This window comes from Moschus berezovskii, chromosome 8 (assembly GCF_049115385.1).
Source record: "Moschus berezovskii isolate FMDL1 chromosome 8, NW_MosBer_1.0, whole genome shotgun sequence".
In the NCBI taxonomy this organism is placed as follows: Eukaryota; Metazoa; Chordata; class Mammalia; order Artiodactyla; family Moschidae; genus Moschus; species Moschus berezovskii.
The window spans coordinates 78,041,511-78,069,304 of record NC_142467.1 but is presented as its reverse complement, the minus strand read 5'-3'; the positions used below and the strand labels follow the sequence as shown (position 1 = coordinate 78,069,304).

At 33.1% G+C, this 27,794-nt stretch overlaps 1 protein-coding gene across 9 annotated transcripts in view; it reads right to left on the bottom strand.

The window, feature by feature from the left end:
• DMXL1 (Dmx like 1) overlaps nt 1-27,794 on the bottom strand; it is a 127,927-nt gene that overhangs the window by 14,413 nt on the left and 85,720 nt on the right. For 2 of the 9 annotated variants that reach the window (XM_055431337.2, XM_055431341.2), the window contains 10 exons: nt 27,458-27,659; nt 26,094-26,211; nt 22,857-22,919; nt 16,719-16,805; nt 13,889-14,010; nt 13,382-13,523; nt 10,306-10,356; nt 9,994-10,054; nt 5,934-6,061; nt 1,917-2,009 (listed from right to left, as the gene is read on the bottom strand). In XM_055431337.2, the coding sequence (XP_055287312.2) occupies nt 1,917-2,009; nt 5,934-6,061; nt 9,994-10,054; nt 10,306-10,356; nt 13,382-13,523; nt 13,889-14,010; nt 16,719-16,805; nt 22,857-22,919; nt 26,094-26,211; nt 27,458-27,659 (1,067 nt within the window). Of the gene's footprint in view, nt 1-1,916; nt 2,010-5,933; nt 6,062-9,380; nt 9,528-9,993; nt 10,055-10,305; nt 10,357-13,381; nt 13,524-13,888; nt 14,011-16,718; nt 16,806-22,856; nt 22,920-26,093; nt 26,212-27,457; nt 27,660-27,794 lie in introns of those variants that run through there. The other 7 variants (XM_055431338.2, XM_055431342.2, XM_055431340.2 and 4 more) reach the window with 5 other exon arrangements.

Genomic DNA, 27,794 nt, shown 5'->3' with positions numbered 1-27,794 from the left:
GTATTTTCAGAAATACACTTTTAAATATTTTTTAAATATGTTAAATAAAAACATAATACTAATAGTCAACAAATTAGAAAATTGACAATGTTTCTCAATATTCCATCAAATAATAAATAACAAACTATTATGAGAGATTTAGTCAATTATAAAGGTTTCCAAGTTACTTCTGTTCAGACATTTCTCTTCAATAAAAAATGAATTTTAAAAACATGTCAAAATCATCTCATGAAAAAATTTTCCTTTCAGTCACTCCCCATTGCCCCCAACCACCACTGCAGCTGGGCTAGATGATATGTCTTTAAAACAAAATCTACTTTAATCTCCAAAAGCAAACACTGTTCATTTTTAAACTCATTTTGTCTTTTTGGAAGTTAAAAAAATAATGAAATTTTTCATTATTATAAAAAAATAAAAAGGCAGTCCCCTTAGGAAGATAAACTTGTACAGTTCACCCTTGAACAACACGGTTTCAACTATATGGGTTTAAACTACACGCATCCACTTATACACAGATTTTCTTGTTTTTTTTTCAGTAAATACATTCTAGGGTGCTACATGATCCAAAGTTGGCTGAATATGTAGATGCAGCACCATGGATATGGAGGGTTGCCTGCAAGTTACATTCAGATTTTCAACTTGAGGGGGGAGGGTGTCCAGTGCCCCTAATCCCTGTGTTGGTCAAAGGACACCTGTACATTTAATCTGCTGGCTGAATGAAAATATGAGGGAAAAATAAATAGCTTCAAAGTACCCTCACCAACACTCCCTTGCTTGCTTTCACTTAGATCAGTACTTTCTTCTAGCACTTAACCTAGGGTGAACTACCAGAATCAACCCACATTCTTAATTTTTTTTTGATAGATATTGCTTAGTCCTACAAAGGGCTTCACTGAAGAATCTATCAAATATAAATTAACAGTTCTATGAAGTCGTGGAAGGTTCATTAAGTTTTTGTGGTCCTGAATAGAGATGTTATCATTTTTTTTAAGAGATGGGCAAGCACCAACATAGGCTATCTCTTCTGCTCTGTTCATAAGGTATAAATTTACTGCAGAAAAACAACTAGATGCACTAGTCTGTTTATCATCCTTTTTAGGTATCATAGCCAACTGCAGTTTAGTGAGGCTAGAAAGGTACTTGAGTAACCTATGGTTGCATGGGTCTCCAGAGGTACCATGTTGGTTCTATACAGGCTTCCTTTTTCTAAAATTTATCCCTTGACTAATTATTACATTTTAAATCAATTTTACTACTTTGGTCTTTATCAAGTGACTGATCCACTACTCTTATTATTTATTTATATTTTCCAGTGAGTTTTTTTTACTTTTCTATTTTTTTCAGTTTTGAGAAATGATTAACATGCAGCACTGTATAAGTTTTAAGGAGTATAGCATAATGTTCTGTCTTACACACATCATGAAATGATTACCACAATAAGTTTAGCAATATCACCACCCCACACAGATAAAAAAGAAAAATAAAAAATATTTTCCTTTGATGAGAACTCAGAATTTACTCACTTAGCAACTTTCATATATAACATATAACAATATTGACTATGTTAATCATGTTGTACATTACATCCCTAGTACTGATTTATAACTTATAACTCCAAGTTTTTACCTTTTGAACTGCCTCCATCCAATTTCTCCTGCCTCTAGTAACCATGTATCTGATTTCCCCTTGCCATCAGAACCAGGCACTTTACAGATTTATTTTCCAAGTTACTGCAGACAGGTTTTTTATACCTCACAGAGTAATTTTAACATAATACAGACAGAAACTTAGAGTAGTATGACTGAATACATAGTACTAGATAGATTTTACATTTTGGCTTTGATACTTAAGTATATATTCTTGATTTCTTTAAAATAAAAATTAAAAAATTTTAAAGGTAGGACATCTTGGCTTACCAGGTATGGCTTAGGCATACTTCCAGTAACTGGACAACATTTCCAGTTTGTTTGATACAAACTTAAATATCCATCAGCGTCAACTATTCCAAACTTAAGAGAAAAAAATTTAGCATTTAGTACAAATAAAAGGCACATATTTACCTTTACCCTCACTGTGAATCTCATATTGTAAATCTTAAACATCTGAGTCATAAATTGTTTGACTTCTCATTTTACCTATGCATAGATCTAGTCCAGATGAACATTTAGCTACTGCTTTAAAAAATTCCAGGACATAGAAAAGTAAATTAACATCAGACCCCCAATTTATTACACTAACCAACAGCCTAATCTGTATATTCTCTGTTCAGTTCAGTTCAGTTCAGTCGCTCAGTCGTGTCTGACTCTTTGCAACCCCATGAATCACAGCACGCCAGGCCTCCCTGTTCATCACCAGGTACTCCAAAAATGGGATACTGGATTTACACATTAAGCCATGTGACAAAATTTTAGTATATACAAGATAAAACACAGTTCATTTTGAAAAAGATTCCCAGAGATATACAATAAGGAAAACGTGGTAAACAACAGTAGAAAGTAAAATGAAACAAACTTTATTACACTAAAAGAATTCTTGATGGAAACTCAGAGCATTTTGATTGGAAAGATGATAAAATTATCCAGTAAGGGAGTATAATATACAGATCTTAAATGTCTAATTTCGATTCCTACCTTCTCCCATCTACAGACATAACAATCATTAATAATCCAATGTGTTTTCATTCAGATTTATTCTGCAAATATTCAAATACTCACATATATAAGATTTTTAAAATGACATTAAGATAATAATATACAGTTCTACAATTATATTTTTTACTTATTACAGCCATTTTTCCACATTGGTACATATAAATTTATCTCTTTCTTGTGCTGTGTAGTATTACACTGTATAGTTGTAATTTTTTTTAAAAGCTTTTCTCTATAGACTTTCCTATAATAAAAATGCTGCTTTGAACATTCTTGCATATATACCTCTGAGGATTTATATAGGACAGACATCCAAAAAGAAAAAAAAATTTGTCAAAGGGCATCATTTAAAATAGGTAGGTGAAGCCAAAAGGTCTGTTACTTATTTTTATTTTATATTGTACTATATTTTATTTACAGTGTTGTGTTTGTTTTAGGTGTATAGCAAAGTGATACAGTCATATATATATATATATAGCAGTTCCCGTCTTTTGATAGGGTGCTCATGGTTTATAACATAAACGGCATTATTTTGAGAGATGGATAACTTAGGTATGGCATTGGGTTTTTTTTCTTTTTGCAGCTTGAGGCAGTTGTAAAATAATATAGCTTTTTACAACTGTGCATTCTATAGTATTTTTTCATTTGGTGAAATTTTAACTGTTAATGGTTTGGCATTGTGCTTTGTACCATTTATTAAATAAAAATTTAAAAAAAATTAAATCCTAAGTGGTAATATCAATTTACACATCCATTTTTCCTTACACATTAGTCAACACTGCATACTACAAAATTTTACTATTTGCCAATTAACAGAAAAATCTCATTTTAATGTTCATTTCTTCAGTTATTAGTGAGGGTTATTGATCATGAATAGGGTTCTGTTTGTTTTTTGGTCAATTGTTCACATTCTTTGTTGTCTTCTTCATTGTCTTTTTTACAAAATAGATTTGACAGGGCTCACAACAGGAGTATTAACCCATTGTTTACTATATTTTTTACAGCTATTTTCCCAGGGCTTATCCTTTCAGTGGTTTATTCTATGTTTTCTGGAGTAAGTTTAGGTACATTTTTCAGAAAAGGTATATGGAATGTGCTAATTCTCTGCATACTTAAAAATATGTCTACTTTGCCACTAAATTTGCATGAGTTTGGACAGACATTGGCCCCATTCCTTATCCATCAGAATTCTGTGAATACTGTTCTATTCATAACCTCTATTTTTGAGAAGGCAAATGTCATTATTTTAGATAGGAAGATGGAGAGGTTGTAGGTAAACATTTTTACCCCTACTCCTTCCAGAAGCTCTCTTTATCCTTCAATTAAAAAACAAAAATCAAATAATCAGGCTGTGCTGAGGCATGTGTTGCTTCTCATTACTTCTGGTCTAGCATTTGGTAGGCCCTTCTTTTTCTAAAAGTCCACTTTTTGCTATGGAGAAATTTTTATTATTCCTTTTAATACAACGTTTCCTCTTTATATCACTTTTGTTTTTCTTCTTCTGCTATGTCTTTTAAAGGTCTTCTATGCATTTTCCTGGATCTTTGTCTCAATTTACTTCTTGGGTTTTTTCATGATGGGATAAATTCCTAATTTGTACTTCCCAGTCACAAATTTGATTTTCAAATACTTCCATTCTGCCATTCAGTCCCTGTAATCAGTAGTTCCTCTACTCTAATTTTGGGGAATTGTATGCTTTTAATTTCTAAAACTTTACTGTTCTACTGCCTTTGGTTCACAGAATCCTGTTCTTGTTTTACAGTGTAAGATCTTCCTGAATATGAGGAATTATTCCTCACAGGTCATTTTTCTCCCTGCTAAATGCTCCCTTTTATCTCCTGGTTTTTCTGCAATGTCCAATGACTTCTGACAAAATGATCAGCATTATTGTGAAGTAGTGTGAGTTATCTGTTCCATTTACTCCAGCAGCCTTCCCTACTGAGGGAGATAGCATGCTAGGGTGCTGTGCTTTTGGGTACCATCATGGCAAAGGTGAATTAACAGTAAGCTGACTTCCTGTTAAAGATACCTGGGCAGATAATAAAGAAGAGTTTGTTGTGCCTTAAAAAAGCCTATATAGGAGAGTATTGTTGTGTTAGTCACTCAGTTGTGTCCTACTGTTTACAACCTCATGGACGGTAGCCTTCCAGGCTCTTCTTTCCATGAAATTCTCTAGGCAAGAATACTGGAGTGGGTATTCCCTTCTCCAGGGGATCTTCCCCACCCAGGGATCGAATCCGGGTCAGTCAGAATGTTAAATCTATAAAATAACTGAGTGTAGAAGGACTTGAATGCCATACTTAAGAGTATGGACTTTTAGATACAATGAGCAGACTGTGGGTTCTTGAAAAGGACAACATGATTTCATCTATAATATATATATATAAAATGCTATTTTTTTCCCTTTTTTATCTTTTTTGGCCATGTTGTGAGGCTTGCGGGATCTTAGTTCCCCAACCAGGGATCGAACTCGGGCCCTAGCAGTGAAAGCACAGAGTCCTAACCACTGGATGGCTAGGGAACTCCCTATGCTATTTGTTACATAACTTTGTTGGCAACATGAAGGAGCATTAGAGAGATTAGTTAGGAACAATATAACACTGACAAAATGGAAAAACATGAGTATATAAATGATATTCTTATATGCTAATGTTTCTAGATTAAAAGGTTTCTTGATTAAATTCCTTCAATTTCCCATTAAGGAGCAAAGAGTGTTGCTAATTACTATTAAGAAATTATACGCTCTCAATTCTGTTTCATAAATACTTGAAAAAATTGTTGACTTTAGTGAAATGCTAAGAGCCATCTAATAAATGTCACAGACAAAAAGGTTGCAGCACACCATGATACAAGTTACATGTGAGGATGGTGGAAGGTTTGGAGGCTGACAGAAAATGAAAGGCAAGATGATTTGATAGGTCTGGAGTCAATAATCTACATTTCTAATAGGCGCTCAGATGTTACCTACTACTTGGTACTTGACCATATTTTGAGTAGGTTCCAGAGGATAAAGAAAGCAGAAGTATTTAGAAGATGATCCTATTATCATTTGGTCCTTAAGCATCACATAAAATAATTTTGATGGACATGTATATAATGTCTTTGCAGCAAGAACCAAATGAATTTAAGTTTTGAGAGGAATTTCTTTGAAAAGAATTCATATAGATGGATTAATACTTCACCAGTAGATCCGTGAACTGTTCTTTTCAGAAGCCCAAATAAGAAATGTTCATAAACCTTTAACAAAATCAAACCATTACCCCTATTGACACTTTTAAATATTACCTTATTTCCTTGATAGTTAAATCTCATTCTTGTAACTCTTGAATTGCCACCAGAGCGGAAACAGGTTATTTGTTGAGAATGGCCCCATTCGAACATTCTGACACTTCCATCTTGAGCTCCTGTGAGATCTGCATTATGAGACGGAAAAAAACTACAAATTTATCTCAGGAATCTTTGGCAAATTTATTTTTTAATCCAATGTGAAAATATGGAAGAAATAAGAAATGAGTCATAGTCAATTTAAATGAATTCACCTTTGTATGAAACTTCACTTGAATACTCTCAATCTTAAAAACAGATAATTACATAAGGTTCTTTCATCTGAGAACATATCCTCCCAGAAAACAACGGAAGTAATTGAATCAGATCTCTATAAACTTTATTTTCTTTTGAAATTATCTCAATTATGTTTTAATAGTCTTTAGTAGATAATGTTTATGATAAAGAGTTAGAGTCCTAGAATTATTTAGCTTTATATGGTTACTGATGGTAACTGGACTTATCATGGTGATCATTTTGCAGTGTATAAAAGTACTGATTCACTGTTGTAAACCTGAGACAAACAGTATTTTAAGTCAATTGTATTAAAAAGATGATTTTGGGACTACTAACAGTCAATTCTTATCAATCATACTAATAATGTTTAAATACCTGCATTTTTCTCTGACTAAACGATTGGAGGTCTTGAAAGTCATGCTAAAAAGTCAATCATTTCTAATAATTTTATTATGATTTATCTAATATTCAAATACAGTATCCATTTCACTAAGGAATATGAGCAAACTAAATATTATTACTTCTTTGCTTTATCATTTACTAATTGTATGTTACTGGGAATCTTACATAATCCCCCTGCTCTATTTTCTTCTTGTAAAAGGTATATGAAAGTGAAAGTGTTAGTCGCTCAGTCAAGTCCGACTCTTTGTGACCCCATGGACTGTAGCCCTCCAGGCTCCTCTGGCAATGGGGATTCTCCAGGTGAGAATACTGCAGTGGGTTGCCATTTCCTTCTCCAGGGGAACTTTCTGATCCAGGTATTGAACCTGGGTCTCCTGCATTACAAGCAGATTCTTCACCATCTGAGCCACCAGGGAAGCCAAAAAGGTATATAAGTCACTATTATAATGATATATAATATAGCATTAATGATATATAAGTCACTGTACAGTTCTGAGAAGTAAATGAGATAATTTATATAAATCATTCAGAAATATGCATAACATACAGGGCTTAACTGACATTAAGAATACTGTACAGAGGTAGTGAAAAATTATATTAATGTACGTAAAGCATCTAGCACATTTCTAGTCATATATGAGTTAACTTTCCTTCCTTCCTTTCCAAGCATTTAAAATAAAGGAACTTTAGCTGTTTTGGTATGTTTTAACACTGTGCTGGGATGCAAGAGTGGGTACAATTTCTTGCGACTAGGAATTTAGTAGTAGGCTCACCTGCTGTGAAGAGCTGACTCATTTGAAAAGATTTTGATGCTGGGAAAGACGCAGGAGGAGAAGGCGGGGAGGTGGGGGCGGGGGACAGGCGACATAGGATGAGTAGGTTGGATGGCATCATGGACTCAATGGACACGAGTTTGAACAAACTCTAGGAAATAGTGAAGGACGGGGAAACCTGGTGTGCTGCAGTTCATGTGATTGCAGAGTCGGACATGACTTAGTGACTGAATAACAACAAGGGATGTTAACTGTATTCCTCTCCCCCCTATAGTTTTGTCTAGCTTAATCACAAACATAAATTGGACTAGATGCATTAACAAAAATCATTCAAATTTTTCTATTATTCATGGTTTTCATTTATTTGGAAAAATCCCTATTAGCAGCTTACATGAAAATGAAACACTCTCTTAAAATTTTATAAAGTTAAAAAAACTTTATAACCAAGTTGTCTGAGTAAATATCCCTCATTAGTAACTGGAGAGTGTTAGCTATATAGGTGTGGAAAGAGTTAAATGCAACCTCATTATTTTTTTAAAATGGAACTTTCTTTTTAAGACTTATCTTTCTATTTCAATTCAACTCATCAGATTAACTTCTATAAAAATTTTCCTTAAGTCCAAAAGTATTGGTTTATAATGACTAAGATCTTTTAAAAATCTGTTCCAAGGAAGAAAGGAACTGTTTTGAGGTATCAGCAATTCAGTCAAATTTTTAAAAAAACCTATTTCAGGGCTTCCCTGGTGGTTCAATGGCAGAGAATTCACCTGCCAATGCAGGAGACATGGGTTCAATCCCTGGTTCGGGAAGATCCCACACGCCATAGAGTACCTTAGCCCGTGCACAACTACTGAGCCTGTGCTCTAGAGCTGGGGAGCCACACTACTGAGCCCATGCATCAAAACTGCTGAAGCCCATGCTCCCTAGAGCCTGTGTTCCACAACAAGAGAAACCACTGCAATTAGAAGCCACACACTGCAATGGAAAAAGCCCAAGCAGCAACAATGACAGCATGACAAAAAAAATTATAAAAGTTTTTTAAAATAAATAAAAAACTCATTTCAAAACTTCTAGTTCATGAAAGCAGCCCACTGTTGAACTAAATTACTATCTGTGAGACTTATTTATGATATGAAACAATATACTGTAAAAAAATTTCAATGATTAATTAGCAGTTAATTTTTCAACTCTTATACAGTCACAGTAGATCCCTGAATGGAGAAAGTACTTATCCCAAGACAGAAGTTACATGATACTACCTAAGAACTATGAAAATAAGTCCATTAATTGTCTTTGAATCCAAGAATTATTTTATTTAAATCTACGGGTTTGAGGCAGAGCCTATTTATAAACTAGTCAATTGTCATTACATGTGCTTTAGAGCTGAGAAATAATGAAATCCCTTCAATATTTCAGGAAACTTCTAAACCCTACTGCAAAGAGTAAGGATAGGTTTTAAGCAATGCCAAATTTTCTTGCTGTGGGATTCATACTATCTACACTTTATATATAAAACATCTTTGACTCCTTCCTCTCTAAACAATCTCATGATTGCTTTTAGTTCATGTTTACATTAGACTTGTGGATAGAAAACATATACTTCTAGAATTGAATAAATTCAACATAATGAAAAATCAACTAAAGCTTTTAGTATTACTTTACATCTCTAGCGTAAGTAACAGAAGCTACCTATTCATCTTAAATATATGGCTCTCTTGAACACTTTTATTAGGCATTGGTATACAACTTTGATAACACATGCTTACAGCACTTGTGATCATTAAGTAAAAAAGAACACTGGCTTTATCACTCGTATTTTATCAGAATATTTCTCATTAAAAAGATGGTACAATTTTTATAGGTTATTAAATTGGAGGGACATGAGTACCTTTTAATTAACATGCACTATTTTTACTATTTTTGTTACTGTGTGGTAGGACAACTTGATGAAGGGCACAACTTAAAAATCATATTAAAAAAAACTTGAAATACTCACATGCCAATATGAATACTGACTCCAACCCAACAGTTAATTTTAAAGTTGTCTCTATTATTATTTCTGCTTCAATACTTCCAATAATTCCCCATTAATTAAGTTCTTTGTTAAAGGAAGAAAAACTTTTGAGATTCCTAGGAAGATTAACTGAAAATAAATATATCCTGCCTTAGAATGTATAACCATTTCCTATACTTACTATTAGTGTGTCTGATAAAAGATAAACTGACAAATATTAAAAAATATACAAACTGATTATGATGAGGCTCTAAATGACTTAAGATATGGTTCTGATCTATATAATAAAAGATGAGAGTGATCCAATTATTAAAATAATAATTGTCAGCTATAATTTAACACTATGAAGAGTACAGAAATGCTCAAAAATAAAATGTGCTAAGAAATATGTAGCAAAAATGCTAAAAATTTACACATTAAGTTAGTCTTTATTAATTCAGGAAAATTACTTTCTCTATTTTTACTCAATTTTTAGGTGATTTTACTTGCTAGCAAACATGCTCAACAAAAAATAAAAATATAAATGTTGACTATTTTTGATTGATACTAGAATTTTCCTTTAAATTCTTTACAATAATGACTATTATCAACTTACAGTAAGGAAGAGTTGGATGAGAAGTCATTCTTCTGACATTATTAATGGCTTTCTTAATCATCTGTTAACAAAGAAAAATCATTCTTTTACACTTTTAATAAAAAGTAGCATTAAAATTTTATACTGTGACAGGAAATTCAAGAAACATTTATTTTTGTGTGATTCCATAACTATCATAATGGGTGCTAAAAATACTAAATATGATAACAGAAATAAAATTTAATAGCTCAGCTAACATTTTAAGTGTACATACATTTTCTGCATCATTGCCTAGGATCTAAGAACAAATTCACCTCAAGAATTTAGTCTTACCTCCTTTCTTGCCAATTCTTTTCTGATCCCATTAAATTTATTGGAATAATCCTGAATAGGATAAGGTTAAAAAGACAGGCAGAAGCATGTGAAAAAAAAAAAGAGGTAAACAGAAAACTGTATAAATTTTTAACTGATAGTTTGGAACTATTTATTTACCCATTTTAAAATTATGCTTTGAATGGTTTAAGTAGCCTGTCAAACAAGAGTAAACTAAGCATTTGAAATTAAAGGGATAATTTTAATTTACAGGATATATCCTACTTATAGACTGTAACTAAAGTATTATCCTAAGTTTGTAGCACCAGTCTCATGTACATTTTTTTGTTGTTTTTGTTCTTTTGGATTTTTAAATTGTTCAATTAGCCCAAAGCCATAAGTAAAGCGGGGATGTAACAGGGAGGGACGGAACTAGGTCAGCAGAATCAGGAAGGAACAGAAACACTGAAAGACATGTTTGGAAACAGCTATACTCCAAAAGAGCAGAAATTGATCATAACTAGTATTCCTTTTCATTAGTATGCATAATTTAATAAAATAATAGGACTAGAAAATATTTGATCAAATTCTCTACCCATAAAAACTGAAAGCCTGCTGAATGTTATCTCTGTTTAGTAAACATCATGTTTAAATCTCTAGTCTCAATTAAAAAAAAAAAGCCTAAAGATTCTTGATTTTTCTTTTAATTATTTTTTTTCTAGTAAGAGTATCAAAGAAAGAAAAATCATGAATAAAAAATACAAAGCGTTAAGTTTCTGAAAGCATATTCAGACTAGTACAGGGAAAGAAATCACTGATTATTTTAGAAGATCTATATAAAAGGAATCACCTTATTGTACTGGTGTCTTTTTCCTGAGGATGGAGTGGGGTAATCCCAATACTTACGTTTACAAACCACAACGACACCAACTAAAAAGATGTTCTAACATTTAAATAGGAAGAAAATTCAGTCCTAAGAGGAATGACAAAGGTAAATTTCCATATAAAAATGCTCTGGAGAATAAGCAAATATTTTCTGAGCATCGACTAAATGTTAAGCACATTCTACTTAGAGATCACCAGTGTGTATAAAGTAGGCACATAATAAACTCTCAAAGAGCTTACATTCAGAAGGGTATAAAAAAATACAACCAAATAATAATAGAGAGAGAATTTATAAATTGATAAAAGCTATAAAGATGATAAAATGGGATGATATGATGATCAAGTGAGAAAACAGCGTAACTGGGAGTAGAGGAGGGAGGAGCAGATACTTTGCTAGGGAAACAGAGAAATCTCTGGGAACCTGAGTTGAGATCTGAATGGTAAACAGCAAGTATTGTAAGTAGAAAACAAGGCAGAGGCTCCAAGCCCAGTGTGTTCAAGTAGCAGAAAGAAGGTCACTGCAACTAGTGAGAGCAAAGAGAATCCAGTGGCGAAAAAAGGGAGATGCTGCTGCAGAGGCTGACTGAGTTTAAGTCACACAGGGCCTTAGAGGCCATGTGAAGGACTTGTTTTAAAGCAGTACCGGGAAATCTTAGTTTTAAGCATGCGAGTGATAACCTGAACGATGTTTTAGAAAAGAGAAACTCTGCCTGCTGTGTAACAGAGGGAGCAGTTGTAGAAGCAGAGACCAGAAAGAAAACTGTTACAGGAAGAACTGTACTATATTCTCTGAAAATAGAGCTGGAAAAAATGCTTACTATTTCTTTTAATATATTTTGTATATTCTAAGTTCTCCTTTAAAAGATAACATCATTAAGTTTTACAAATAAATTTTAATATATCTGTCCCTTGGAAAAAATTAACTATTAATGACCAAGTCTTTTCTTTTGAAAAATCACTAGACTATTTTTCGAATTCTTCAATTCAATACTTAAAAACAGTCCTCCATGAAATCAATGAGTGAAGAGGAATGGAGGGCTTTAACAGAAGCTCTACCACAAATTGGAGACAGTGACCTGAGTTAAATTCCTTTACCTTTCTCGATCTCAAGCTTCATCTAAAGAACGGTTAAGTGGAGTAATGTAACAGCCACAACAGATATCTCAAATAATAATAAGGTTATATGATTGGTAAAGGAACTGCATTAAGTATAAAATATTATTAAGTATTATTAAAGATAATCAAGCTTCATTTAAATAATTATCTTCACTAATTAGAAAAAAAAATTGGTGGAGGGGGGCAAAGACAGAACTCTACAGGACTTAAGGAACTGTGGGGAAAAAAAAACACCTACCACTTAGCAAGTCATTGAAAAATTGCTGGTGCTGGGTTTCTTTGGTTCTGTGTATTCATTTCTATACTCATGTAGATACAGCTATGGATCATATCCTAGATAATCAGGGCTCAAGAAAATCCTCCATTATTACAGAAAAATACTTTTTTAGTTCATCTGCATATTATATTTTGCTTAAATTTAAAAAAAAATTGTATCATTTTTATTTTTTCATGAAAAGAAAAATATTGTCTCAGCATCAACTAAGAGTTGTTAGTTGATAACCATTTAAAAATATTATCTAGGCTAGGGGTTGGCAAATCTTTTTTGAAAAGAACTAGATAAATAAATGCTTGGTACTTTATGGGCATATAGTCTCTGTCTCAGATACTCAATCTTACCATTGTAATGTGAAAGCATCCATAAACAAAATACTAAAAAAATGTGTGGCGATGTTCTAAAAAAACTTTATTTATATACAAAACTAAATTTCATATACTTTTCATGTGTCACAAAATACCATACTTATTATTTTTTTAATGGCTTAAAAATATAAATTCTTAGCATGTTCTTGACACAAAAACAGGTGGTAGGCAGGATCTGACCCACAGGATGTAGTTTGCTGAGGCCTAATTTGGAACAGTAAGTTTCAAATAATTATTATTTAAAATACAACTCTTTGTATTTCCATTTATTTAAAATAATTTTTGCTATCAAATGAAAACCTATTATTCTTCAAATAAAAAAATCAGAATTTCCAAAAAGTATGACTTACTAAAAAAAATAAAATATTTAAAAACCATTTACATCATCCTTAATCTTATTAATTTAGAGGGGAAAAGCGGACATTTATACACAAACAGTTTTAACTTTACATACCACAGATGCTCCTCTGCCAGTCTGTGTACTACCAAGCCATGGCATGTTAATTGGAGTACCGGGATTGCTATGTGTGTATGGGGTTGTACCTTGCACAGCTGTTAAATCATCACGAGCATGTATAACCAGGAAATCTTCTGATCTACAAAGGAATGTCAGCCAGAATAAATCAACCCATCAGGTCTTCATTTCTTGTTATACCTGAAAGTTCTAACATATGACTTTGCATTTCTCTTTAAAATTAATTTTCTTCAGCTCAACTCCTAACTCACAGCCAATAATTCCATGCATGAACAATTTCAGATCCCTTCTCTTATTCCCTTCCAACCCTCAACCCACTTTTTTAAAGTTCCAGCCATCCCACTTCTTCATTCTTTTGCATATCAACTTCCATTTTGCTTACAATCTAGGAATATTCCTTTAAAAAAATAACTTGAAAGGTATAGTTCTGTGGATATCATCATTCATACTGCAATATCACCATTTAAAAACAAAGTAAAAGGGTACCCTTTGGTTTCCATTTCTACATCATCATCTACCCAAGTATAGATCTGTGTAGCCAGAATTCCAGAAACATCTAGTTCTTGAACATCATGGCTTGAAGCAATTGCTATGCAGTTTCTATTCGCCTGAAAAATAAATCACATAATAATTTTTAAATAAAAAAAGCATAATGTGTATATGGGTTACTTTTGAAAATGGAGACTACAAAACAGACTCTAGAAATGATAACTTAAGGTATAGAATAAATATTATTTTCACAAATAAATATTTTAATAATTAAACTTTGAGGGAGATAACCATCAGGATGAGCTTGGAGATATGTTTATATTTTGAGAATTTCACAGCTCAACAGAAGGCCAGCTACAAATGGAAATCCAAGTGCCACTTCATTTCTTCTGCCAGTAGCACTGTCTCTCTAGTCTACTAGAATGGTACCATCTCCCTAAAATTTGCACAGTTCAGAAACGTGAAGTGAGATATTGAAAAATATAGGAGCCCTGGAAGGTAAACAAAGGTAAGGGAGATAAGAACTTCAAACTGAAGAAATAATGGTGAATTATTCAAATAAGATGGTATTATTTTCTCCTAAAGCCTTTCAATCTTAGGCAAGACAAACAGAATTTGGGAAGGGGTCACCAAGAAAAGGTGATGAAGTATTTCAGAAAAAAATCATCAGTGAAAAGTTGGTCAGATTAAATGATAGAAAGCTTTCAACATCTACAAATTTAAAATGCGTATCTCTAAAGAAAAAAAGGAAGATTATTGACAGCAAAGAGAAAAAAGGACTAACATTTCAATTTTGCAAAATTCTAATACAAACTGAGACTGAGAAAACTGAGACTCCAGAGATATGTGGAAAAAAGGAAGGTAATTCTCCATGTGACTCTCTACTTCTGTGTGTCCTGTGAGTTAGTCAATGACTGTCTTTGTTTCACAGTATTATTATCAGGATGCCTATATAGCTATACTCTCTCCCTCCAGATCAAAAGGCAGATATGTTTACTGTCCATTAGAAAACAGTTGGGTTCCCTGAACTCACTGTTCTCCGCCTGTAATGCAACACACTGTCTGGGTATCATCCAGCCCTCTTGCTGTCACTGTGGGAATTGCACCTTAAGGGAACCAGAGCAAAAATGTTGTTTTAGCTTTTGCTTTTGCTGTTAGTAATAAACTATACTTTGTCTCTGGTCCTGGAGTCTTGTGTCTTCTAACAGTATCCATTAAACTGTGAAAGCTAACTTGTTAGACTGAATGCAGGGGAGTATCTCAGATCCTTCACAGTGCTTGACACAGATAATCCACAACTACACAAATGAGGAAAAGTTCAATCTTATCAGCATTTTTAATTACTGCAATTTAAAGCAAAGATATTATTTCTTAGCTACAAATTCAGCAAAGATGTAAAAATTTAACAAAATAACTGGAGAAATAAAAATTAAACAAGTACATTCTTACAGAGTCAATAGAAGACTTTGTATTATTATTATGAGGATGACTATTCAACTAGTTATATAAATTCAAATAAGAGAAAAAAGCTAGTTTGTTTTATAACACAAAATATTAAAATCTTATTTTCTTCAGGAAAAGGAAGGTACTAGTTGTGTATAGATAATATTTTTATATTTGTATTTCACATGTATATATATAAATAGCACATCATGAGAATCGCCTGGCTGAGGGGCTAATTCCAAACTTGCCTGCTATGAACAGAATTAGTCATTGATCAGGAGTGTCTATGAGGAAATAAGACAAGGAACCCAGGGAAAGATGAGGAAAGAATGACAAAGGAACTATCTAGATGAAATCTAGACAAGCACAGGACAAAGGAACTATCTAGATGAAATCTAGACAAGCATAGGACGATGAAGAACCAATTGATTATTGAATGGGTAATGCCATAGGATATGATCTAAATAATATTTTAAAGTTATGAATACATGAAAAATATATATATATATCTCGAAGGCAGGAGGAGAAGGGGACGACAGAGGATGAGATGGTTGGATGGCATCACCAACTCAATGGACCTGAGTTTGAGTAAACTCCGGGAGTTGGTGATGGACAGGCAGGCCTGGCAGGCTGCAGTCCATGGGGTCACAAAGAGTTGGACATGACTGAGTGACTGAACTGAACTGATACATATACACACACATATCTAGATATATATCTCCTTTAGGTTAATAATGGTAGTAAAAGGAAATGAATAACTAGAAGTTTTTATACATTTTTTAGTAATGCAGTTAGGCGAGATAGGAGGGGAAAGGGCTAAGACAAATTTCAACCGTGGACCACTGTACCTAAGGCTACCTCTTCTGTAAGTAGCTTACAGACATCTCTATGGAGGATGCTGAGTAGAAGGGTAAGGGATACAAAGCAAACACTCCAGTTGGGCAGCTATTATAGATGAAAGTTAAAGAGGAAAACTTTCTGTAAGTCACATTTAAGCTTAATTTTGATCTAAGAATCACATTCAACATATTCATATAAGAAGGAAAACATTTTCTTTCGATTAATTGGATGTGTTGTATAATTTGTAAAGGCAGGGGACTTCCCTGGTGGTCCAGTGGTTAAGACGCCAAGGCAACTGCATATATAAATACTTGAGACTTCCCTCTGTTTAGTAATAAAGCATTTTATCTGCTATATATCCAAGTCAAATAAATTATCAAGCAATATAATCGTCTTATATAATAAAAAATTTACTCAGATTGCAATTTAGGGAGTAGAAAAATAGCTTTGAGAAAGGGAAACAATGCTACTAAATAAACTGACTGAATAGGAGACATTCTCCAACTATGAGTACTTAATTAAAGAAAAAAGTCTATGTACTTACTTTATTAACAGCAAAGGCAGTAATGATATCAGATTCCTTATGAATAATTCTTGCTTTACCTCCAGGATATCCCAAATCTGCTTCTATCTACACAGAGGGAAAGAAGGTACAAAAATATAGCAATTTTAGTAATAGGAAAAAGAAATATGCCAGTCTTTCATTTAATACTTGCATAAATTAAGAAGCTTTTTAGATAATTCAAATCCAAAGGTACTAATTTACATGCTAATTATTTCTGAAATAAAATTTGGTAAGAGGAAATGACATCTTTACAAATTTGCTTTTTCACATATAAAAACATAATTGATAAATCCATTAACTGCTTATATTCTTAAGGTGCAATAAGATAAGACATTCTAATTAATAAAGTAAAATAAATTTACCACACTTCTTAAGTTTATAATCCTTTGATAATATTTTAAAGATATAAAAAAGCCAGAAGATAAATATTTTAGGTTTTGCAGACCAATAGAGTCATGCTGCATATTCTTTTAAAAAGCCTTTCAAAAATATAAAAACCATTCTCAGTTAATGATCTACAGAAGAACAAGCAGGACACAGCCAGCTGAATATATTTTACTGACTCTGTCTAAAATAACTTTCTAGTTATAAAATAAACCTGAAACCCTGAAAGGCATAATGATTTACTCAAGTCAGTAATCATTTTAATAGCTGAATAGACCATAATCCAATATAACGTTAGACAAGGGAAATGTATTTGACCTTTTGCTTATACCACAGAAGGCAAATACATCTTTCAACTTAGAAGAGAGTACTGTATAAAATTAAAATTTACTAAAATAATCAGAGGTGAAATGAAGAGGCAATTGTTAAGAGTTGGAGATGTTACCTAATGCACTATGATTCATTTTATTTTATTCACCCTAACCTTCAATCTTTAAAATCAATCTTTAAAATGAATTATTATAAAATGTTTTATAACTCATTGTGAGATACATAAGTTATTAATTTGAAATTAGAAAACAGATTTACTTCCTGGAAAATTTAAATAAAATATCACCAATACCCATCTACTGTTTGACCACAGAACAGAGTAGGGTTAGCAGTATTTTTAAAAATGGCAACTAAGATGACAGTTCATTTACAAAGTTGAAAGAGACTTATAATTAAACCAAAACAACCATATGCAATCAAAACTCACAGTCCCTGGATTGAAAAATGTCAAATATAATCTTAAATGCAACTTGCTAACAAATATAAAAAGATTTCACTGCTTATACAAACATTTTGGTTGATTTGAAGGTTAATTTCTTTTCTAAATAAAGTCTTACCTGTCTGAGGCCCATCACCCAGTAACAATGTCTACGTCAAATTTTGTAACTCCATGACTAAAATTCCAAATTAACCACCTATTTGCCTGGTATCTAAAGAACACTAAGTGTTTACTATTGGGTTTTTTAAGAAATTAGATATAAAGATAGATAGTTTTTCAATGGAATAGAGCAATATGCTATTTGCTAGTAATGAATGGGTAGGTGGGTAGTGTCACCTGCAGAACAGTCTTCAAACTTCACTGTTATGGACAGAAAAGTAAGAAGTTCAAAAATAGCTTCTTTGATATGGAAATACATTGCTGTCCTCTCATTATCTAGATTTACCAAAACACTGTTTCTCAATAGTGTGGTCCCAAGATGATCTGAATGAGAATCAACTAAAGGGGGTGGAGTGGAATAGGAGGAATGGTGTTCAGCATTAAGAGTTTATGCATATTTAATTTTGAGAACAATCACACGTTGTAGGAGATGAGTTTGGAGAAGTAGCAGGTTTGGTTTGTACAGAGTCTTAAAAGCCATAATAAAGAATCCAGATTTCATTTTTAAAGTTAGAAAAACACTGGGAGGTTTTGGTAATTCTGGATGTGGTAGGGCAAAACACAAAGGGTGAGAGACTGGCTGCCAAGAAATGAGTTATGGTTACTACAATAGCTAAAGTGAGAGGTAGTGGTGGATTTGATTAGGGGTAGAATAGCAGTAGTGATTAAGTGGTTAGAATTAAGATAAATTTTGTCAATGGGCTGAAACTGCAATATGAGTATTAGAGGAAGCAAGGATGACTCCCCGTTTTCAGATCTGTCTCAATAAAGGATACTGGATGAAAGTGAAAGAAAGAGTGGGTTTGGGCTGGAATTAGGAGAAGACAGAAAATTCTGTGTTTTGACATTCAGGGGGAGGTAACTATTAGGTTATATATGCAGGTCTGGAATTCATGAAATGAGTTATTATTACTGATAATAATTATCATCAGTAATTCCTAATTATTCCTACTCATTATTCCTAATTAGGAATAATTAACATTATCAGCCAATGAATGATATTTAAGCTATCAGATAAATCAAAGAGAAAGTCAAGACAGGAAGAGAGACGGTTAGGGAAGTAAGTCCTGGAGTATTCCACATTTCAAAGGTAGGAATAAAAGACTAGTCATTTCAGGACTGGGAAATAGCACTGGGAAAGAGAAATACTGACAGTGAATAAACTGACAGAACAGGAAACAATCTCGAGCTATGACTACTTGGTAATCAAAGATGACATTATGGGAACCAAGAGTTTCAAAAAAGTAGCTGAGATTAACACTATCAAAGGATACTAAAACATTGAATTTTATAAAGACAGAAAATTGACTATTGCCATCAGTGTAGTCACACACTAGAACAATAACAATGGAGCAGGCAAAAGATAATACCTAACTAGGTTAGAGGAACACATGACATTTGGTGAATAGGGAAAGAAGTCCACTGGGGAATGTTCACAGGGGCATTCAACTGAGTTGACAATGTTTTATTTCTGAAACTGGGTAGTTCCTACATGGTATCTGCAATATTACTCTTTAAGTTTCATTCTTGAATGACTTTATAGGCAACTCTATAAATGAATTTTCCTAGATAAAGGCTTAGAGAAATAAGGTGATAGACTCAAAGATAGATTTTTTTTTTCATATTAAAGACAATAAAATATATTTACTTATGTTGAGAATAACTTAGGTAAAAATTTATCATGGCGGTGAGATGAGGAATAAATACCGAAGCAAAGTTCTTAGGGAGGTAACAGCAGACAGGATCAGTGCACAAGTGGAAGATTTGGCTTTGGATAAAACAGCATTCGATCATCTACTGTGAGAGAAGGCAGAACAAAATATCTGCATATAGAACAGAAGTGAGATCTGGTGATCAGACAATATTGTGGGCTAAATCTCTGCTGACTGTACTTAGTTTGATAGCAAAAGGAAGTCATCCGTGGAAAGTAGTAAAGAAATATTGGAAAGCTGAGATAAAAGGGAAAAAGTAGGGAGAATGAAAAGAGAATGAAGAAAAAATTATGATGGTAGGATAGTTTAATTTGAGATTTGTGACTATAAATTTTAAATAAGGCAAGTCCCCATGGCTTGTGCTTTTACTTCATCCAAGTTCAGCTACTTGGGTGCAGACATAGAGTAGGTAGAGAGCTAGGTTTAAACAGGTTTGGGAATTTTGAAGGCAAGTACAGGGTAGAGAGAAGATGGCAAAAAGGTTGAGGACGTTTGCAAGGGATTGATCATAATGAGAGAGCTTCCCTGGCGGCTCAGATGGTGAGGGCTCATGGAATCTAAGCTGGGAAAGGAAGGAAGTGGGGACGTGACGTGAAGTGAAGTGAAGTGAAGTCGCTCAGTTGTGTCCAACTCTTTCTGACCCCATGGACTGTAGCCCACCAGGCTCCTCGGTCCATGGGATTTTCCAGGCATGAATACTGGTTTGGGTTGCCATTTCCTTCTCCAAGGGATCTTCCCAACCCAGGGATTGAACCCAGGTCTCCCACATTGTAGGCAGATGCTTTACCGTCCAAGCTACCAGGGACATGATACTGGTAAATAAAAATACGGAACTTGCATGTGCTACAAACATTAAAAGTCATACAACATAAAATCAGAGTAAAAAAATCACAAAGAATATGGTCTTAAAGGTCTTCTTAATATAAGGTTTCAAGTCATGCTTATAAAATGTGATTGGGCTGGATATATGAGGAGGAAATCCAAATATTAATGCTAAAAGAGACTTTATGAGATTATGCAGATAAAAAAACTAACCAAAGAATTACAATATGATCCAGCAATTCCACTATTCAGTATACACACAGAGAAATGAAAGCAGAGACTGGAAGAGATATTTGTATACCAATGCTCACAGCAGTACTACCCAGAATAGCCAAAAGATGGGATTAATGCTCATTAACAGATTAATAGGTGAACAGAATACATTATATATACACAATAGGATATTATTAACCTTGAAAAGAAACAAAACTCTGATACATGCCATGACATGGGTGAACCTTGAAGATTTACACTAAATGAAATAAACCAGTCACAAAAGGACAAATACTGTATGATTCCAAGTATAATGGGTACTGAGGATAGTAAAATTCATAGACTGAAAGGTAACTGCCTAGGGCTGGAGCACTGTTTAACGGGTAAAGAGCTTCATTTTAAGAAAATGACGAAGTTCTGGGGATGGATGTCATGACGGCTGAACTACCGTATCAATGTACTTAATGTCACTTAACTGTATACTGAAAACAATTAAAATGGTAAATTTTATACACATATTTTATCACAATTTTTTTAAAAAAGAAATTTTATGCAGAAACTGATCTGAATAGTATTTGGGTTCCACAAGGCTTTCTTTAGGAATTGGAGAAGAAGGGAAAAATTCTAACAGACTAAATCCAGGATTCTACTGCTATTTCAATTAAAGCAGCAGCATGTTTAAAACTATCAACTCGCCTTTTACAAATTGAAGCCTTAGTAAATGAGGCTTCAAGAGTGGAATGAGCTCAGTGTCACACAACAGATCTATGGAAAGGTCTCATTAGTGGTTTTCAGTTACTACGACCTGCAATATAATGAAGTACTCTTGTATGCCCGGAGTACTTCAACACTACCCTAAACGATTTAATAAAACAAACATGAAAATGAGCTCTAAAAAATATCAAAGGCATAACAGAAGGAAATGGGAAGCAACTGGATGAATATAAAATGACATCAATACTCAGAATCAGGGAATATAAATATTAAGAAATAATTCTACTTTCAAGATTATAGCAGAGAAATGAGAGATAATATCACCATAGATTCTACTGTGTATTAAAAAGATAAGGAAAAACTATTAATAACTTTAACCAATAAATTTGTCAACTGAAGTGAAACAGAAAAAATTTTTTAAAGGTATGGACTAAGAAAGTTCACTCAAGAAGAAACAGATAGCTTGAATTACCCTGTTATCTGTTAAAAAATAGAAGCTGTAGATTTAAAAACTCCAGGCCCAGATAATTTCTCTGGTGAATTCTATCAAACACACAGTTAACAGTATTCTTTGCCTGGTAATCATTAAAAACACCTGGAGTTGTTTTAAGATTTTACAAATTCTCATCCTTTCTGCTCTTGTTCTCAAGTACTTTGAGTACTTACTATGCATAAGGCAATGTGCTATATGCTACTGGTACTAGTAAAATAAATGCTGTGTGTATGTTAGTTACTCAGTAGTGTTCAGCTCTTTGCGATCCCATGGACTGCAGCCCGCCAGGCTCCTCTGTCCATGGAATTCTGCAGGCAAGAATACTGGAGTGGAATATTGCCATTCCCTTCTTAAGGGGATCTTTCCAACCCAGTGATTGAACCTGGGTCTCCTGCATTGCAGGCGTATTCTTTACCATTTGAGCCAAAACAAATGCTACATAATACTATTTGATTTATTTTAAGTAATTACAATCACAGAAGAGAATTTTAACTTCAAAAGTGATACTTGCAGAAACAGAACAATACTACTATAATTCTATAATACCTACTATAATCATGTTTTATTACGAACTTTTGTTTTATTTACTCATAAAAATTTGTAGCCAAAACAGGATACATTCAACTCCGTTTAAAATTGCATTCTCTTAAAAACAAAACAGAAACATTTTTTAATGATTACAATATTTAACTTGTTAAAAAAAGTAATCTGAGGTAATTAATTACTTTAAAAAGTAATGCAGCAATTTAATTGCATTGGAAACAAAGTCCAGTCAACAACTAAAATGCAAACACTTTGTTTTTCCCATTAAAGAATGCAATTTCTAATTTCAGTTGAATGATATTTTGTACCTTATTGATGTTTGGCTCCTCCATCATAGAATTTTTGATGGTTTCACAGTTGTCCTCTAATGACTTCATCAAGAAAGAATAACCATATGACAAAGAGTAAAGATGAGATGTAACATGTAAAACACTGGGGATATTTCTTTTTATTTTTAAGCAAATTTACTAGAAAACAACAATGAACTATTTTTTTAATTTCATGTATTTTAAACAAAGTATGTGTGGAGAGGCATGATTGGGGGCTGCTGCTGCTGCTTCTAAGTCACTTCAGTCGTGTCTGACTCTGTGTGACCCCATAGAGACTGGGGGCTAGAGAAAACTTAATCCCTCAGAACTCATTAACAATCACTATAAATTTTATTCTATTTCCTAAGAAATTTTTACTTACTTCACTCATTTGAAATGTTGACATTAAAGCAAGATTAAGTCCAGAGTACTTTACACTACAAATTTCAGAGCTACTAGTGCCAGAGTATTATCAAATGAAAATTAAAGTCAAACTGTTCTCTTACACACTATTAAGTCTTGTTTCCATTATGATATCTCATTCCTCAAGGAAAATCTCCTGATTAGAAACTTTGATTTCAAGATTTCTAATTCCTTCTCTGGACTTAGCCAGAAATAGTCAATAAAATGCTTGGAGCCACATATTCTTTTTAAAAGAAGATATTAGCACTTGTTAAAGAAGGAGATGGTTCACGACCTTTAATTCTTAGAAAATGAAACAAAACAAAAAAAGAAGCTGAGGATTAAGATGACAGCTGTCAAGTATTTTTGGGGGGTTGGGACTGATTAGGATATAGTCTATTTGCAGCTATCTATATTTGTATTTTACTTTTAATTAAGTACAAACAGTGAAGGACTTCTATTTTAAAAATGTATGTACCAGCAATTATATAGGAAAAGAAAAGATCTGAGGATACACCAGAACTTTAATGTCAGAGGAAGAAAATTTCATTCCAGCCATGTATGGGAATAAAGAAACAGCAGCACTCTCAAAATACTCTCCAACATCTACTGTAAATATAGGGCCTGTCATGTATCTATTTTCTAACCATCTGAAAAGTCACAGAGACTTGGGCTCAACTATTTAAGTATAATCATCATTTTATAAAACAGAGATGGAAGGCAATTTTGAAAATACTACAAAAAGCCAGTCAACTTCCCAGTGAAGATTAAATAATTTTGCACCAACTCTATAAAGTTAATATTTTATTTAATTCCATTTAATCTATGTTTTACTAGGTAAAATTTTTCTTTTCATATTTCCTTCATGAAAATGTCACTATCACTGTTAAGAATAAGACAACAAAGCAGTAACAACAAATTTCTCATAACTGCCATTAATCATGCTGGGTTTTAAATAAGTTAAATCTGCTAGTCAAATACTGAAAAGTGTATTATATTTATTTTGGAGATTAAAAAAACTAAAATCAGAGAACATATTTAACTAAATGATAACTAAAATCCTTTATAGTCTAGCATCCATATTCATGATTTTTGTTAAAATAATTACGATACAAAAATAACTAAAATTTTCTTAAGATATTATGAAACAGGATCCTAAGAAAACTAAGAATAAAACAGCAGATGAGTTTAACAGGTATATCTGTACTCATTTATCCATTACCATTCCTTATGCATTCGGGCTTAGTTATGCTCTGTTCCCTTAATGATTCTATTTCCTGATTCAACTAAACAATCTAGCAGTAAACTAGTTTTTTGTTTTGTTTGTTTTGAGAATGATTTCATTTCCCAAATGCACTAAATATATCAGCAGTGGAGAAATGTTTTTATTTTCACAACTATATTTACCAAATATAGCAATGGTTTCTAAAAAGTAATTTTGTACTTGAAATTACTATGCTCAATTTGCATGTTCATATTACAAGGTGCATCAAAGAAATCAAAGTAGTAATATCAAGCATAGTAAAGCATGCTTTTTATTCAGAATGCAGCAGTGCTTTGTATACCGTTATTAGGAGGCTTTAACTTGTAACATATTATTTTAGTCAAAGGTAAGTTTAAAATAAGAAACATTACCTCACCAGTAAACACATTCTAATTACTCTGACACTCTTATATAGCACAATTTTCAATTTTATTTATCCAAGATTTTCTTCAACTGTTTTAAAGTAATACATAGATTAAATATTTAAGATATGTCTCACCCAAAGGTTAAAAAGAAATACGTTAACTTGTACTATATTTAATTGTATCTATTGTTTGACTAGATACGTATCATAAGTCTTCTAAGTTAGCAAGAATACTATGTATTCTGTTTCCTGACTTGGCTAATTCAAATATATTTACATAATCAGGCAAACAGTAAATAATAACACATGCAGTTGCCTCTAACAAATTAGTTCTTAAACTGACAGACAAGTAATTTTCCTTTTCCAATAAGGTTAGATGTCATCTTGCTTTTTGCTAACTTGTCTTTAAGAAGCCATTCTATTTCCTTATTTTTCCAACTGAAATGTCTTCCTTTTTCCCTCCCACTTCAAAAACTGAAAAGCCTGCTTTCAGATTAGCCAGAGCGTCTCAAAGTGTGATCCACAAACCAGCCACCAGTCTTGAACTCTCTGTTACCAATACATGAGAAAATAAGGAATTAACTACATCACTAAACCCTCTGCTTAATTTATACAGTACTTATTAATAGCAAAATTATTTCAAAGAAGGAAGCAATATGTTAATTTATATTCCAGTACAAGTCCCCCATATCAAACTATACTTATGAGTAGCATTGTACTAAATGAGAAAAATAATCTGTATTATGATAACATTAAGATACAATCAACCAATTACAGTATAATTATATACTGAGATTATAAAGTTATACTAAGTATAATCAATACAATAAAAAGAAAATGTACATATTAGATATGTTTTCAGTATAAAAACCTAGTTTCAATGAAACTTCTAAGATAAACTTTATCACATGAAAAGGATGGGAAATTTCCCCTTTGTCTCAAACGGTAGTCATGACAACTCAAAATCAGGAAACAAGATACAGAATTCTAAGTTAAACAGTATCTTTTTGGGGGAAAAAAGTCCCAACTACAGCTGAATTAGTTACTTTAAACTAGTTAGGAAAATACCGACTCTATGCATTAACATACATGTTTATGACATAAAAAATGAATTTTTATAAAAGTCTGTAAAATAAAACTTACTCTTTATAATTAAAAATACAAGACATTAATAATAAAATAGCAACAAGTTTTAATTTATACAGACCTCATTTAGACACCTTTTCTTTGTGAATATATTTCTGATAAAGGTTTCTTGAATTTCTTCCTGCTTCACCAAGTACTGCCAAAGTCTCTTCACAGATAGTGCCAGATGGTGTTTAGATCTACAGAGAGGCAATATATTTCACTATACACTTCAGAGACTTCTGATTAACCTGATTACATTTCCGTGGTGCTATACGAATGATCATAATAATAAGTTATCCAGAATCAGACCACATCATCTAGGGTAGCAATTAGTAATATTCTTCTTAAAAGAAGAGACAGTAAATATTTCAGGCTTTGTGGGCCATACGATCTCTCCTACAACTACATAACTTCACCACTGAAGTGGGAAAGCATCCACAGGTAATACTAAAATGAAAGGGTGTGGCTATAAACCATAAACCTTTATTGACAACACAGAAGGAGGTGTGGATTTAGCTAGCCCCATGGTTTGCAGTTTGCTGACATTTAACCTAAGAATGTAAGATCTAACAAAAGAGGTATGCTTCCTAGAAGAGATCCAGAAACAAAGCCACTCAAAGTGTTGTCTGTGAACATGTACTAGCCCATGAACTCTGTTACTGATGAGCAATGAGGGAAGAGCCTGTGAAAGAATGGAAATCAACTATGTCACTGAGCCACGAAGAACACTGTTTACTCAGTTAACATTTTCTGTAGTAATTTTCTTCAGGAAGTAAGCACTGAACTAATTTATCTTTTGGTACAAATGCTTTATTTCTTCATGTGCAGTAAAACAGTTTGCTAAAAAACTATTCCAAATAGCTCTGCTCCAAAGTAGGTGTCAGGAAACACTGGCCCTGGCCGACAGTTCAAATCCAGCCTACCTTTCATATTCAAAAATAAAGTTTACTGACTCCATTATATTTAGAATAGATAAGCAACAAGGACCCATTGTATAGCACAGGGAACTTGGCTCAGTATTCTGTAATAACCTAAATGAGAAAACAATTTTACAAAGAATGGATACGTGTATGGGTATAAGTGAATTACATCTATAACTAACAGATCATTGTTAATCAATTGTACGCCTATATAAAACTTAAAAAAATTCACTGGATCACAGCTATGCCCATTCACATTGTTTATGGTTGCTTTCACTCTCCAATGGCAGGGCTGAACAGCTCCAACAAGGACTATAGGGCCAGCAATGCCTAAAATATTTACTATATAAACCTTTGTCAGAAATGTTTGCTAACATCCACACTACAATATGCATCACACAAAGACAAAGATATGAGCCCGGAACAGCAAATTAAATGTAAGAAGTACTAAAACATTTTCCTCTTGAAATACCAAACATTCTGACTTAGTAAAACTCAGAATAGTATCCATATGAAAACCTACTTGAAAGGAGTGTTTGTAGGTTCCAGCAAAGCTTTGTGGCGGAGAATTGCAGGACCTGCAGAAACACTCTCTTCAGAGGTATGACTTGCAATAAAGTTTTGAGGTGGCCCCCCATGGATTTCAAGTCGTCGGAGAAGAACTTGTTCCCAGCACTGAAGAGTTTTTAGAACAGCATGACAAAGTGGTGAACTAACTGGAAGCTCTAAAAAGAGAAAATTGACCCACATTTATCTTCTACAATAAAATGCTATATTCAATCTTAAAAACGACTGAAATAAGATATACACATTTTGCAGAGGAGACATGAAAGAGAGGTGAGCACAGAAATCCAGGGGAC